Source organism: Rhamphochromis longiceps, linkage group LG8, assembly GCF_057381845.1.
Source record: "Rhamphochromis longiceps isolate RC_006_pf linkage group LG8, R_longiceps_female_GT1.1, whole genome shotgun sequence".
NCBI lineage: Eukaryota > Metazoa > Chordata > Actinopteri > Cichliformes > Cichlidae > Rhamphochromis > Rhamphochromis longiceps.
Genome location: NC_140564.1, coordinates 32,846,847 through 32,862,810, shown reverse-complemented (window position 1 = coordinate 32,862,810; position 15,964 = coordinate 32,846,847). Strand labels below are relative to the sequence as shown.

General features: G+C 40.2%; 1 protein-coding gene and 1 long non-coding RNA gene across 4 annotated transcripts in view; one reads left to right on the top strand and one right to left on the bottom strand.

The window, feature by feature from the left end:
* Positions 1 to 3,667: 3,667 nt before the first annotated feature.
* The window catches only part of LOC146664111 (uncharacterized), a 15,098-nt gene continuing 2,801 nt past the window's right edge, over positions 3,668 to 15,964 (bottom strand). The window contains exons 2-4 of one of the 3 annotated variants that reach the window (XR_014913100.1): positions 12,942 to 13,053; positions 4,942 to 5,069; positions 3,668 to 3,808 (exon numbers count right to left, since the gene is read on the bottom strand). This is a non-coding gene — a long non-coding RNA (uncharacterized LOC146664111). Of the gene's footprint in view, positions 3,809 to 4,878; positions 5,070 to 12,941; positions 13,054 to 15,964 lie in introns of all 3 variants that reach the window. The other 2 variants (XR_014913099.1, XR_014913098.1) reach the window with 2 other exon arrangements.
* Positions 3,804 to 15,534, top strand: LOC146664112 (uncharacterized). The gene is made up of 2 exons (XM_085417161.1): positions 3,804 to 4,133; positions 12,936 to 15,534. Exons 1-2 carry the CDS (start codon positions 4,031 to 4,033, stop codon positions 14,333 to 14,335), a joined length of 1,503 nt encoding a protein of 500 aa, XP_085273287.1. The 5' UTR covers positions 3,804 to 4,030; the 3' UTR covers positions 14,336 to 15,534.

The following is a 15,964-nucleotide window of genomic DNA, read 5'->3' as shown; positions in this document are numbered from 1 at the left end:
AATCGTCATCAAAGCAGCAGAGCAGAATGAATTTATCTGCAACTTTTAGTTTAATACTTTTGTGTGCTGCATGAGGTTCCAAGTGGAATAAGTACAGTCAATCAAAAAGGATTTATAACACATAAATGTCCAATTTCAATAAAAGTATGTCTGTTTATATTTTACTATACCTTTATTGGGCTCTTGAGGATGAATCACAGCATCAGTGTAGTGTGGCATGGAAGCAATCAGCTTGTGGCTGTCACAGTGTGCAAACTGAGTGTAATGTTTAGGTTTTCAAAGAATCCAGAATGGAAGACACAAGAGGCAGAATGTTTAAAAAGTAAGACATTTATTTTCAGCGCATGCAAAACTGAGTCCCAAGGGGCAGGAAAAAATTAATCCAACACACAGTGAAAGACATCAGTGTGAGCAGGCTACACAACAAAAAGGGGAGTGGACCCAGCAGCATAAGCAGCCACTTTTCAAGTAATTCATTTGCACACATGAGCCTGATCTAAACCAGTTTTCTGCCCTTAATTATTTCTGCCTTGCTCTTCTCTCCCTGCTCCATTCCACATCTAAAACCTGCTTAATTTATTGGAACATAAGCAGAATAATACATAAACAAACTCAATATCAAGCAATTCCATTTCACCACTGAAAGTATAATTACACATTGTTTGTAAATTAAAAACCATGAGTGTTCTCCCTCATGTTTGGCCTAAAAAAGTTACATTCATGTAGAATTATAGAATTTTGTGATTATGATTATCATATTCTTTATTAAAAGTGTATCTTCTATATTTGAGGATTACCCATTCGAGTATTTTGAAAAGACCAGAAATCTACATCTACTTCTGGAACTGTACATTTATTTATGATGGTATTTCCAAACATTTGTGTAACAGTCTTACACTCATAAAACAAGTGTTCTGTTGTTTCAATGTTCCTTTTGCAAATACAATAATTCTCTACCATTAATTGAAGGAAATAAGCATTATTTCCTTAGATTTTAGAATTAGAAGCAAATCTCATTATGCCAACTAATCTTTAATATTGTTTTAAAATAATGTTTATTACTTTACACAGTGTCTGCTCCCACCCCCACAACCTCACCTGCAGTCAGCCTGGAATCCAGAGCCACACCACTGTGCCAGCCTCTCTCTTCACATGTTGCCTCCTGTGAGATTCCTGACACCCCTCCCCCACCCATCACCTTCACTCAATACCAGGTTGAGATGCAAATGAGGAGACTTCACTCAGGCAAGTCTGCTGGACCAGACGGAGTGAGTCCCCTTGTCCTCAAGACCTGTGCCCCCCAGCTGTGTGGAGTCTTTCATAAACTGTTTATGCTGAGTCTGAGTCTGCAGAGGGTCCCGGTGATGTGGAAGACATCATGCCTCGTCCCTGTACCAAAGACGCCACGTCCCAGTGGCCCCCAGGATTACAGGCCCGTGGCACTGACCTCCCACATCATGAAGACCCTGGAAAGGCTCATCCTGGACCAGCTGCGACCCATAGTAAGACCACACCTGGATCCCCTTCAGTTCGCTTATCAGCCTCGTCTCGGAACTGAGGACGCCATCATCTACCTGCTCAATCGTGTCTACACCCATCTGGACCAGCCGGCGAGCACTGTGAGGGTCATGTTTTTTGACTTTTCCAGTGCTTTCAACACCATCAGGCCGACCCTCCTGGGTGATAAGTTAGCAGCGATGCAGGTGGATGCTTCTCTGGTGTCCTGGATTGTTGATTACCTGACAGGAAGACCACAATATGTACGTCTCCCACAGTGTGTGTCTGACAAGGTGATCAGCAACACAGGGGCACCACAGGGGACTGTCCTCTCCCCCTTCCTCTTCACCCTCTACACCACAGACTTCAGCCACTGCACAGAGACATGCCATCTTCAGAAGTTTTCTGATGACTCTGCGGTGGTTGGATGCATCAGCAGGGATGATGAGACAGAGTACCGGGCTGTGGTCGACTCCTTTGTCACGTGGTGTGAGCAGAATCATCTGCAGCTCAACGTGGCAAAGACCAAGGAACTGATCGTGGACTTCAGGAAGACCAGGAAACACTTGACCCCTGTTTCAATTCAGGGGGTCAGTGTTGACATTGTGGAGGACTATAAATACCTTGGAGTACACATTGACAATAAACTGGACTGGGCTAAAAACACCACAGCACTTTACAGGAAGGGCCAGAGTCGTCTCTATTTTTTGAGGCGACTGAGGTCCTTCAACATCTGCCAGAAAATGCTGAGGATTTTCTATGAGTCTGTTGTGGCCAGTGCGATCCTCTATGCTGTTGCATGCTGGGGGAGCAGGCTGAGGGTCGCAGATGCCAACAGACTTAATAAACTAATCCGTAAGGCCAGCAATGTTGTGGGGATGGAGCTGGACTCCCTCAAGGTGGTGTCGGAGAGGCGGATGCTGTCCAAGATAAAGACAATGTTGGATAACACCTCCCACCCACTCCATGACATGTTGGTCAGTCACAGGAGCTCGTTCAGTGAGAGACTGAGATTACCGAAAAGCACCACTGAACGACACAGGAAATCATTCCTGCCTGTGGCCATCTCCCTGTACAACGCATCCACTTAACACACTGTTTGCTGCTACAACTGCACATGTTTCTTTTCCAACTATTTATTTATAAGTGACTTATGTATGTATGTATGTATATATATGTATATATTGTACTATTCTTAGTTAGTGTATTGTCTGTCTTATCTTAATGTTGGTTTAAAATGGAGCACTGTAACAAAAAATAATTTCCCCCAGGGATCAATAAAGTATTCTGATTCTGATTCTGATTTACTGAATTTTTATAATTTTGATCAACTATTTACTGAGTAGAAACTAAATTCAATTTAAAAAAAATAAAATAAATACAAATCCAATATAATGAAAGCCTACCCAGATAGAAAAACTGCCTCTAAGATTTCAGGATGTATTGAGGAATAAAGGCTGACCACCTTTATGATTCCAAATATTAATTTCAAGCTCATTCTAATTTTACTAAATCTGTTTTTGCCTTATTTACTGTATCTATGTGTATGTTTGTATACGTTTTAAACAATTACTGCACCTGTTTTCCATTTTCCCCAGCAAGATATAATTACATGGGGTTTGGCTTGAGACTTTTGAACAATACTGTATTTAGGAACGTAATCAGTGTTGTAGCTGCATTTCTTTTTATTTGTGGAAGCTTTCATTTTATTTTACATTGAATATGACTTTGCAGTGACTTAAATATTCAGGAGACTCATGACGACAGCTTTTCGTCACACACATGCAATGAAAACCCCTGAGAAAAAGAGTCTGCGTGCCAATCAAAATGTCCCACGTAAAGAGGGACGCAACCTTTAAACACCTTGAGACATTTTTAACCGGTTCTACATAAATAAAACTAAACATATTTAAAAAAGGAATTTTTAAAATTTAGGAAAAAAAATGTCTCCTATCCTTTATAGAAAGGAAATAACCCTCCAAGGTCAAGAATGGAAAAAAAAAAAAATCATTACATCAATTTTAAAAAATAAATAAAAACACAATATAGTAATTAAATGTATCATTAGTTAGTTAAATGAAGAAACAATAGTAGATATTTTAATTATGTCATGGTTCATGTGTTGCTGTCCATCTTGAAATAATTGAAACTGTCACTGCGGCTGATCAACAGACCATAACCTGGTTAATTGAATCAATTAATTAAACATTTAATCATTATTTGATGTATTTAGTGATTTCATTTTTGCACTCTCGTCGCTCCACAGCGGTGATCTCACCGCCGAGGACAGGAAAGGTGTCCGTGCAGATGCCTGTTCAAAACACAGCAGAGGGCAATAAATGTTGTGAGGAATCATTTGAGTGTCCCGTTTCAATCTGTATCTTCCCCGGTGACGTATTCATGGATGAACAGAAACGTAAGCGGCGTGATCGTGAAAGGTGATCGGCGGTGATCGATTCTGCCCAGGCCCGGTTTCAGCTCCGCCGAGCCTGCAGTTTATTTTAAAGAAGAGAGCAAAGACACGGACACCATCATGAATGAGGTGGATTATCTCCATCAGCTGAATGCCGACAGTCTGGCTGAGGAGAAGCCCGAGATTAAACGGCAGCAGGATGCTGAAACGAGCCAAAGCGCCGGTGAGAATAAAAACACATTTACTGTTTGATCGGGTTAACTGTTAGCTCGCTGTGGGGTTTGTGAAAAGGTGTTTCACATCGGAAACGGTTTTCGTTGATCTGTATACGTGCACAAAAATAAACACATAAATAAAATCTCAGAGCTTTTTATTTCATCCGTGGATCTCAAATGTGAATATTAACGTTTAATAGAATTATTGTGGCGGATTTTTTTAAACGGCGGAACTTAAAGTTGAGAGTAAAGTGTGGCGTCCGGACGATTTGCCAGCGCGCACACAAGAGTTGTCTTTGTAGTTCGGCCGTTTTTAAATGCTCATTTAGCGTTAATAACGTGTTAATTGGGTAAGGTCCTGTATATTGCAGCTAATCATTCATATAGAACATCATTAAAATTGCGTGTACTGGTCAAAGTAAAGCGCTTTCGGCTGAGTTTAAAACAGAAATCTGAACATAAGTTGCTCTGGACCAGAGTATGCAAACATCACGAGATGAGAAATGCTTTATTTGTCCCGTATTTAAGAAATGTTTTTGTTCTCAGCAGTTAAAATAATGATGAAATCTACTATTAATAATAATACCAATAAGCAGAGTTAGCTTTCCCATCGTCTGGTCCTTCCTTCCTCACTCTGCTAAATAGTTTTACATCCCTGGTGGGGATCACATTTTACCCCCCTCCCTGTAGAGATCACCCTGCGTGGTGATCAGAGTGTTCTCTAACTAAAAGAGAAATAAGGGAAATTCAGACCATCAGGAAACTTAGAAATCCGGTGTGCCAGACACTTTCTAGAGCGGCAACATCAGTCCTTACAGGGTGACGTGAGGTTGGTTCTTTCATCCTGTTGGAGTGCAGCTTTGCGTCTGGTAGTCTGAGACATCCTCCTGAAATCACACGTGCAGTTTCTTAATGTTGCATGATGGTCCAGTTGCTGCAATAAGCTGACAGAGAGGAGCAGACACAATCCTGTGTAAGAATAGCATTTAATTGTTAATTTATTTCAAACATGTAAACAATATACAGAAAATAAGAGAGAAAAAAATACTATACAAAAGTCAATACATTTCAATATTGCTACCGTACTGATTCATTTACATGTTGAAAGGAAGTGGGAAGAAGTACACACTTGTTTAATCCCACCCTTTTGCCATAAGTTAACATTTAGTCAGCTTCCTTACTGATATAATCTGTAATAAAAATAGTGAACAGATTTCTGATATAATATATACTAGGGCTGTGCGATATGACTAAAATTCCATATCCCGAGATAAAACATCTATCGTCCCTATAACGAGATAAATCACAAAAAATTTACATTTTCTGTAAATTCTGTGAATCTCGGGCAGCTCGACTTGCGTGAAGTGTTTCCAGCTGGGTGTCGTGTAGCTGGAGTCAAACGTTTTAACCGTGCTGTTTGGAATTTCACTAGATCGGCAATTTTCAGTGTTTCAGACTGCAAAAATAGTGAGTTTGTATGTTCCCTATAACCTCCATTGTGGTTAATTCAAACCGCTTTTTTTTTTTTTTTGAAGAGAGTATTTAAGCATAGAAAAGCTTAGAAAAATGTTGCATAGAGTTGTATAAGCTCTTTGAGTGCTCAGGTAGAGTAGAAAAGTGCTCTATGAGAGGAAGTGATGGTAAAAAAGTCATTTCTTGAAAAAGTTAGCTTGTTCATTCAACTTGTTCATTCCCCAATTCTAAGTTACATTTAACAAAATAAGTGGTTAAGATTAAGATTTTCAGTTCATATTTGTTTTACTAACTATTTAGACCATTTTATTACAAATTGTGAAGGTAAAATATATTTTAGAACCTATTAATAAACAAAGAGTCCAACAAACAACACAAAACACTATAATACACAACAATAATAATGTAGTTGCTGTACAAGAAGAGCATTATAGAGAAGTTTTAAATGAACTTTGGATAAAGTGTGTTAGTGTTAGTAACAAACAGAGCGCTCACAGTGAAAGATTGAACTGGTCATTGTGTGGAATCTAAAACTGACCTCACAGCTCCCGCAACAAAATAAGAAACACTTTTAATCCATTATTGTAAAAGTGGAAAGTAGCAGATGAGCCTGTCGCTCGTCCACACTGCTCCACCTCGGTCTGCAGGTCCTCACCGCTTGTTTCATATTAAATGCTGGTGCTATGGCACGGCTGGCCAACGTGGCACTAAGTGGAAGAGGGATTTTAGTCTTCCATATATTGTTACATTTGACTGGATCACCTTTGTTTGAAGAGGAAAACATGAGACAGAGAATATTAAGCTGTTAATTTCTTTAAAAATACACTTCAGTATTTTTGTAAAAGCTCTGCTTATGTTTCACAATTATGCTACAAACCTTACACTAACAGTGATAATAATCACTAATTATAATTATAATCACTAATAATAAATGATCCGTCAGGCTTCAGAGTGTGAAGGATTCCTATGGTCACAACTCGCACCTTGAGAATAATCATGCATACATTCATAATGCAATTTGTATCTGGCAAATGCCTTTTAGTCAGACACATGTATTGTATTATAAAGGGTGATATAATGTGGTATGAAAGATTTCCTATATCAGTCCTGCTTGGAGCTGAACCAGCCTGTTAAAGAAGATGCTCCATTACATGTCCTTTCAGTGGTGCAGAGGGTCGTCAGGACTATCCATGATGGATAACCATTTGTCCGTGACGTCCCCTCCACCACAGTCTCAAGTGTCCACAGACTCAGCCTTCACAATCAGCTTATCGTCATAGCTGACGAATCTGCCTCTTATTCTACTTTCATAAACTCTAGAAACCACATGTAGCCTCGCAGTGTGAGTGAAGCACTCTGCTGGGATCATATAACGCTTTGATATATTTAAAACATGATTGGATCTTATTATTCAGGAATTTGGCATTTAAAAGGCTAGTCAGTGCAGAGAAGCTAATCCTTTCTTTAAAGGATGAAGATGAAGAGTGCAGGAGGGGGACAGATGGAGGATCGCTAATCAGGAAGTGCAGAGGCTTAGTAAGGAGGAAGTAAGAGCAGCTGTGAAGAGTATTGGTCCTGATGACAAGGGCTGCCACGATTAGTCAAATAGTCCATGTGCTGACCACTCAGTGCATTTTATCAACAACTTTAATATTTTTTGGGAACGCAGGCATCTGTTTAAAGCAAATGGATTTAATTTTAACAAGTCAGGGGTGAAACTGTTCACCTCCAACTTGTTTTATTCCATACGTCATCCATCTGTGCTTGGAGCCAAGGCTGAGATAAACGAGGAGTTATCTCATAAAGAGGAACAAACAGTACTCCAAGAACAGACAAAGCCCAGCAGAAACCTTGAGGAGGAGCTCCATCTGCCCCCACCCGGGAAGAGCCTCAGAAAGGAGAGACATCTGAGGCAAGAAGAGGCAAGAAGAGGGGTCCCTATTTGCCTCCAACTCTCTCAACAACACCAACGACCAGGACCAGGATCTTCCCCAGTCCCCCAAACCCCTGACAGGCCATCACCCCCATCACCCTCCTCTCCCTCCCTTTCTCCCTCCTCCCCACACCTGAAATTCACTGAAGAGATGATGGAGCGGGTCAATGCTGGGCTCAGATCTACCCCCCGGCCCAATCCCTCTTTGTCCCCCATAAACCCCCCACCAAAGCAGCCAAAGGTTCGCCACCGAGCCCCACCCTCAACAGAGCAATCGAAGTCACATTGCCCAGCCTCGCCCCCCTTAGTTCCTCTTCATGCTTTGTCTCCGCAGTCTGATGTGTGATGTGTGGAGGGTCCGGGCTGCGAGGATTATGGCAGTGGTGACTTTTCCCAGGAGAAGCTGGGACCCTGTTTACTAGAAGGTTTTAAAATCTCTGTACTTTTAGGTGACAGAAGGAGACATGTGGCCTGGTCAAAACACAGAGAGCTGCACTCTAAAAGATCTTTAAATATAGTAAACATACCTTGTGTGCCACAGACTGCTCCCAAACACGAGGGGACAAGTAATGCCTCTAAAACACTTAAGTTGGCTTTATTAAACGTTAGATCTTTAGCTGGGAAAACATTTTTAATTAATGATTTAATCACTGAGCACAGCCTTGATTTTATGTTTTTAACTGAAACTTGGTTGGACCAAAGTAACAGTGGAGCTGTTCTCATCGAGACGACCCCTCCTAACTACAGTTTTATCAGTGAGGTCAGGGCGAGCAGGAGAGGAGGAGGGGTTGCTGTCTTATTTAATGAATCATTTCAATGTAAGCAGCTATCTCCTGGAAGTTTTCAGTCTTTTGAATATGTGGCTTTACAGCTGAAGGCCCCATCCAAAGTTGTGTTTCTTAATGTTTACAGGCCTCCCAAATACTGCACAGACTTTTTTAATGACCTCAGTGAACTGCTGTCTGTGATCTGTGTTGATTTCGACTGTGTAATTATTGTTGGGGATTTTAACATCCATGTGGACAACCCTCAGGACAAAGGGACTAAAGACCTGAGTAACACTCTGGGCAACTTTGGGCTGACTCAGCATGTAACAGAGGCCACACATAATAGAGGACACACTCTCGACCTACTGATCTCCAAGAGCCTGAGCATTTCAAACATTACTGTGTCTGATGTGGGCCTGTCTGATCATTACTGTGTTTTCTTTGAAAGTAAAATCTCAGCCCACACAAATATATCAACAGCAGTGATCACAAAACGGTGTATAACTGAAAACAGTAGTGAGATCTTTAACCAGGTCTTCCCATTAACACCTGACCTGCCCAAAGGTTCAGTCAATGAGCTCGTCAATAGCTTTAATGCAAAAATGTTAAATGTAATGGACACTATTGCCCCCATTAAGGTGAAGGTTATCTCTGGAAGGAAAAAGTCTCCATGGAGAAACTCCACACTAGTGAAAAATGAAAAAAGAGAGTGTAGGAAAGCTGAGCGCAGATGGAGAAAAACAAACCTCCAGGTTCATTATGACATTTATAAAGAGAAACTTCACAATTATAATTTACAACTGAGGAATGCAAGGAGGTCCTACTTCTCTGACATCATCACTAAAAACAGCCATAATGCTCGGGTCTTATTTTCTACAGTTGACAGGCTAACAAACCCTCCTGTGCCAGTGGCAGCTGAACTTCATTCGACCATGGCCTGCAATGACTTTGCCAAATTCTTCACAGACAAAATCCAAAAGATTAGACAAGCAGTTAGTACATCAACAGCAGATCCAGGATATGTACTGTGTCCACCGAAAAACTGTTTAAACACCATCAAACAGTTTCACCCAATTAACAGCAAAGACCTGGAGGACATCTTAGGTCAACTGAACTCCTCCTCCTGCTGTTTAGATGTCCTGCCAACAAGTTTTTTCAAAAAGGTCTCAAAGACTTTAGAGTCAGACCTGTTACAGATCGTCAACTTTTCCTTAATGTCAGGCGTGTTTCCAGAATCACTAAAAACTGCTGTAATCAAACCTATACTGAAAAAGGACAATCTTGACAAGACACAAATGAACAACTACAGGCCGATCTCAAATCTCCCGTTTTTAAGTAAGATCATTGAAAAAGCAGTTTCCCAACAGCTCAGTTACTTCTTAAAACAGAATAATTGCTACGATGCCTTCCAGTCAGGTTTTAGACAGAACCACAGCACTGAAACCGCTCTGACCAAAGTGTTTAATGACATATGTCTGAACACAGACAGTGGAAAAATGTCAGTCCTAGTTTTACTGGATCTCAGTGCAGCATTTGATACAGTTGACCACAACATATTACTCAAACGACTGGAGAACTGGGCAGGTCTTTCAGGAACTGTACTAAACTGGTTCAAAACATACGTAGAAAACAGGAAATACTTTGTATCAATAGGTAACTTCACATCTGAGCAGACAAGTATCACATGTGGAGTTCCCCAAGGTTCCATCTTGGGACCCCCTCTGTTTAACATTTACATGCTCCCACTGGCACAGATTATAAACAACAACAAAATAAACTACCACAGCTATGCAGATGACACACAAATATATATCACAATGTCACCAGGAGACCGAGGCCCTGTACAGGCTCTTGGTAAATGCATTGAGGAAATTAATGACTGGTTGTGCCACAATTTTCTCCAACTAAACAAAAACAAACTGAGGTAATAGTCTTTGGCGCCAAAGAAAAACGATTACAGGTCACCAGAGAACTTCAATCTATACATCTAAAAACCACAAACCAGGCGAGAAATTTGGGTGTAGTGATGGATGCAGACCTAAACTTAGAAAAACACATTAAGACAATAACAAAATCAGCTTACTATCACCTCAAGAATATTTCAAGGATAAAAGATCTGATGTCTCAACAGGACCTGGAAAAACTAGTCCATGCATTCATTTTTAGTAGGCTTGATTACTGTAACAGCATCTTTACAGGTCTACCTAAAAAATCAGTCAGACAACTACAGCTCATTCAGAACTCTGCTGCTCGAGTCCTCACTAAGACCAAAAAAGTGGACCACATCAGTCCAGCTCTGAGGTCTTTACACTGGCTGCCTGTCCGTCAGAGGATAGACTTTAAAGTTCTGATGCTGGCCTATAAAGCTCTGAATGGTTTAGGACCAAAATACATCAGTGACCTCCTGACCCAGTATGAACCTTCCAGATCCCTCAGGTCATCTGGATCCGGTCTTTTATCAGTTCCCAGAGTCAGAACCAGACACGGAGAAGCTGCATTCAGCTTTTATGCTCCTTATATCTGGAACAAACTCCCAGAAAGCCTCAGATCAGCTGAAACACTCAGTTTATTTAAATCCAGGTTGAAGACTCACCTGTTCTCAGCTGCATTTGAATAAAGCACCAAATCCACACTTTTAAGCTTAAATTTCAAAACTTACACTAACTACTGATCTTATCTATTTCTGATTTTATCTGTTTTGATTTTATATACTGTTTTGTTTGTTTGTTAAGCTTAAATTTCAAAACTTACATTAACTACTGATTTTATCTACTGTTCTGATTTTATCTGTTTTGATTTTATATACTGTTTTGTTTGTTTGTTAAGCTTAAATTTCAAAACTTACATTAACTACTGATTTTATCTACTGTTCTGATTTTATCTGTTTTGATTTTATATACTGTTTTGTTTGTTTGTTAAGTGGGTTTAGAGCTCTGGGTAGCTCCCCAGCTGGGTCTAGACTGGGTCTAGAGAGTATTTTAAATTCAGGGAATTTAAAATAGAAAGTAGCTCGTCCACAGAAGGACTGGTAGCTCCCCTTACGATAAGGGTTCAGATCGCGCGAACAGGTGTGGGATTAGAGCTCTGGGTAGCTCCCCAACTGGGTCTAGACTGGGTCTAGAGATTTTAAATTCAGGGAATTTAAAATAGAAAGTAGCTCGTCCACAGAAGGACTGGTAGCTCCCCTTACGATAAGGGTTCAGATCGCGCGAACAGGTGTGAAATGTGTGTGTTTAGTTAGTTTGTTTGTTTGTTTTAATCAATTTTAAATCCTGCTTTTTATTTGTTTTTGTTTCTAATGTCTCTGTAAAGCACTTTGAATCACCTTGTTGTTGAATTGTGCTATACAAATAAATTTGCCTTGCCTTGCCTTGCCTTGCCTAGTCACGATTATGTCGACTATCAAAATCGTCAACAACTAATTTAATAGTCGTTGCGTCGTGCCTTTTTTCAGTGTTTAATTTGTTTCTGAGTAAATCTGTTTGGCTGAGATTAAAGTTATAGTTTTCACACAGGTGAATAAACGCAAACAGAAAACTGATTAAACAGAAATGTGAGATGTTCGAGAATTTACTCTAGTGTCCTGTTATATTTAGAGCAAGGAGCAGACGGCTGAGTTTATTAAAGTCCACTGAGACAATCTGCAAATTTCATTAAAAGTTTAATCTTGTCTAATCATCTTGTCTTTATTTTTAGTTAGCACATACCTTAAACACTTCAAGCTGTAAGCTAATGAGAGCTATATAAGAGCAGATGCATGCTGGTGCAATAAGCTGTACGCTTTATGTCTAATGGATCTGATTAGTCGACTAATCGCAAAAATAATCGGTTAGTCGACTATCAAAATAATCGTTTGTGGCAGCCCTACTGATGACACACCCGTGGAGGTATGGAGGTGTTTAAGAGGGAAGGCAGACTTTTTAACACAGTCCTGGAGAGTGAGGGGATGTCTGAGGAATGGAGAAGTGTATTGGAACTGATCTTCAAGAACAAGGGTGACATGCAGAGCTGTAGAAACTACACAGGGATAAAGCTGATGGGCCACACCATGAGGATATTTGAAGATGTTTGCAGATGACATTGTGATCTGTAGTAAGGAGCAGGTGGAGGAGACCCTGGGGAGGTGGAGGTATGCTCTGGAGAGAAGAGGAATAAAATCAGTAGAAGAAGACAGAATACATGTGTTTGAATGGGAACAAGGCAGGTGTAACAGTGGGATGGAGAGATGGAGACAGATGATCTGCTGTGGCAACCCCTAAAGGAAAAGAAGAAAAATGTGAAGAAGATTGGCCCTTTCCAGTCCCTGTTGGTACTCCCATTGTGTCATTTTGCATCAGCTGAAGGTTTAATAACAAATTACTACAATTCAGCCCGGCATGATTTTTTTAGCATCACACTGAGTCAGGATATTTCTAAATTTGACAACGTCACACAGCTTTTAAAAACCAATCCTACAGATTTGTTAAAAACGTGACTAAAAGGACCTACTGTAAAAAAATAACGGTAATGCCATCGAAAGGGAGTAAATAATTAGACACCAATGAATGAATATATATCTGTATATCAGGGTTTTTAATGGGTGTGCTATGCTGCTGTAGAATTTTAATGTCAGTCTTTTCTGTCCATGTGTGTTTCAGTGTTACCTGAAGATGTCCGGCAGCTGCTGGTGATTAAAGAAGTTCCTCAAGATTGGAGCCCCAGGCGGGACCTGCAAGCCGCCGAGTTCCTCCACATAAAGCAGGAGCAGGAGGAACCCTGGAGCAGTGAGGAGGGACAGCAGATCAATAGGTTGGAGGAGGCAGATCTCAGCAGGTTACCGTTCACTATTGTTACTGTGAAGACTGAAGATGATGACGATGAAGAGAAGCCTCAGTGCTCATATCGTCATCAAAGCCAAACAGAAGAATCCACACAGACAGAGCCGCCTATCGGCTGCTTAGCTAAACAGATCAAGACGGAAATTGAGGAAGATGCATATGGACGACTGGAATCAGTCTGGAGCCCAGATCTAAATTGTCATTTATTAGTAAATAATAAGAAAAAGACTTTAGACTCTTCCGAGACTGAAGTCAGTTATGAAGATGAGGAGGAGGAGGAGGATGTTTGGCAGGAACCTCTGTCAGATTCTGGACCTGAAACTGAAGTGGGTGGTATAGCGTGGAAGGAGAGTGTTGCAACTGAGCCTCAGTTTGTCAGTGATGTTTGCGTTAAAACATTTACACAACCGGAATCTCAGAAGCGACAACGCCGAGGAGAGAAATCACTGGCTTGTGCTGTTTGCGGTAAAACCTTCAGCTGCAATACACATCTTAAGAGACACATGACCGTCCACACGGGAGAGAAACCCTTTAGCTGTGAAGCTTGTGGAAAAAGATTTGGACTTGAGTTTACTCTTAAAACGCACATGAGAGTCCACACAGGAGAGAAGCCATTTGGTTGTGAAGACTGTGGAAAAACATTTAGTCGTAACACTCATCTTAAGAATCACATGCGAGTACACACACAGGAGAAACCATTTAGTTGTGATTCTTGTGGAAAGACATTTAAATTTAAGTATAGTTTTAAAGTACACATGAGGGTCCACACAGGCGAGAGACCTTTTGGCTGTAGTGTTTGTGGTAAAGGGTTTACAGAACATGAAGGTCTGAAAAGACACATGAGAATCCACACAGGGGAGAAACCATTTGGTTGTGATATATGTGGGAAAAGATTTGGACACCAGAATGCTCTTAAAAGACACACCAGCGTCCACACAGGTGAGAAACCGTTTGGATGCGATATATGTGGAAAACGATTTAACCGCAGCACACGATTTAAGGAGCACTTAAGAGGCCACACGGGAGAGAAACTGTTCGGCTGTGACGAGTGTGGGAAAACATTTAGTTCCAATACACGACTTAAGAGACACATGAGCATCCACAGGAGAGACAAACAGTTTTTGTGTGGCATTTGTGGTGAAAAATGTTCAACATCTGAACAGCTGAAGCAGCATGAAAGTTCGCACATGTTACTGCAGATAGATACTGTAACACTATAGGTTGTGTTGTGAAGTGTATTTGTATTATTAACAAGCTTTACTTTTCCGCCCTCATGTTTGTCTTCATTGTACTTAAAAAATAAACCAAAAAATATCCATGAATACAAAATTTGTGGTTTTGTCCTTGCCTATATAAATAATATATATATGTTTCCATACAAATATATAAAATATATGGGAACATATATGTAGAAAACTGAAGCTATCTCAAGTATGAAATAATCTTTTTTTAAAACTGGGCAATAAATCTTTGTAACTATATTAAGTTACCCTTTTTACTGTTTTAACACGTTTTTGCTTTTATAGTAAAGTCATTCATCATTAGATGAATTATGATTTTTAATATCAATGAAACTTTAAACAGCTTCAAAATTATAAGAAATTATATAAAAAAAGAAACCTGTTGAACGTTAGAAGTTACGCACTTTTTTGCCTCCCATAAGAAGTGTTTTGTAATTTAAAAACTGTTTCTAAACACAACTTAATCAGTGAGACTGTAAAAATAATCTGAGCGCGTTTTAAGCTATGAGCACACGTGTTGCCAAATCCAACGCTCTCACTGGTCGGATCTATTTATTCACATGCAAAAAAATGAGCCTAATTCCAAAAAAATAAAATGGTGCAAATTTGTCCAGTGAAATTACACGATTGTTGTGAGCAGGAGCATTACAAATCGGTGAGCCTCAAAAAACGTTTAAACCACAGCCAACAGGCTCGCAGTGGTTGGCCCCTCTTGCCCCAGTGTAGAGCCAGCCCCACCTACCATACACCCAGGGGCGGTCCTAACCTGTTTGGTACCCTGGGCGACCAGTCCCTCTGTCCCACTGTTTACTATCATAGCCAAGTGGCTAACAAAGGTAAACAGAAGTTTTCCCAATCTCTACTAATGAATGTTATCTTGTTTCAGGATACATACTAAAATCCTTTATTTCTCAAAAATCGACAGCGCGCCTTATGTATAAATTCTGGTTGTGCTTACTGGCCGCGAACCGATTTTATGTGGTACACAGCACTCAGAAACCTTTCAAAAAATATTTTGGTACGACTTTGGTAAACTACGAAACTGCACTGCTTGATGGATTGTTGGATCATTACGGCTACCGAGAAGCCTCGCGGAGTGATACGTACTCTGCTTCAACGTAATATTACCGTACTGTGTGTGTATAAGGACCACAAATGACACCTGTTAAGAGACACGGTTACAAAGAGGATTTCAAACTCCAGGCTGTCAGTCACGCAGTAGAACTTGGGAACAGAGCAGCTGCGAAATCTGTCTTTGTTATTGTGCTCAGCGTCTGTTAGTTTACATTTTGACTGCACAATTGTGAGCTTTTTGTTATGCACAAAAACAACATTGTTTTATTTTATTTATGGAGCATGATTATTTAATAAATGCTGATAATTTATTTCTGAGTAATTTTTTCTTGTACATCTGCGCTGTATGTTAATAAAAGTGCTTATGTGAGATTTGGGACACAGCTTTGACTAAGAGCTCTCTTTTTGTTCTTACTTTATGGCTTTAAAAAATATCAAGATGTCTATATATCGTCAACCAGCTAAAGAATATCGAGATATGAATTTTGGGTCATATCGCCCAGTCCTAGTATAGGGTCTCTGCCTTCCAATGTA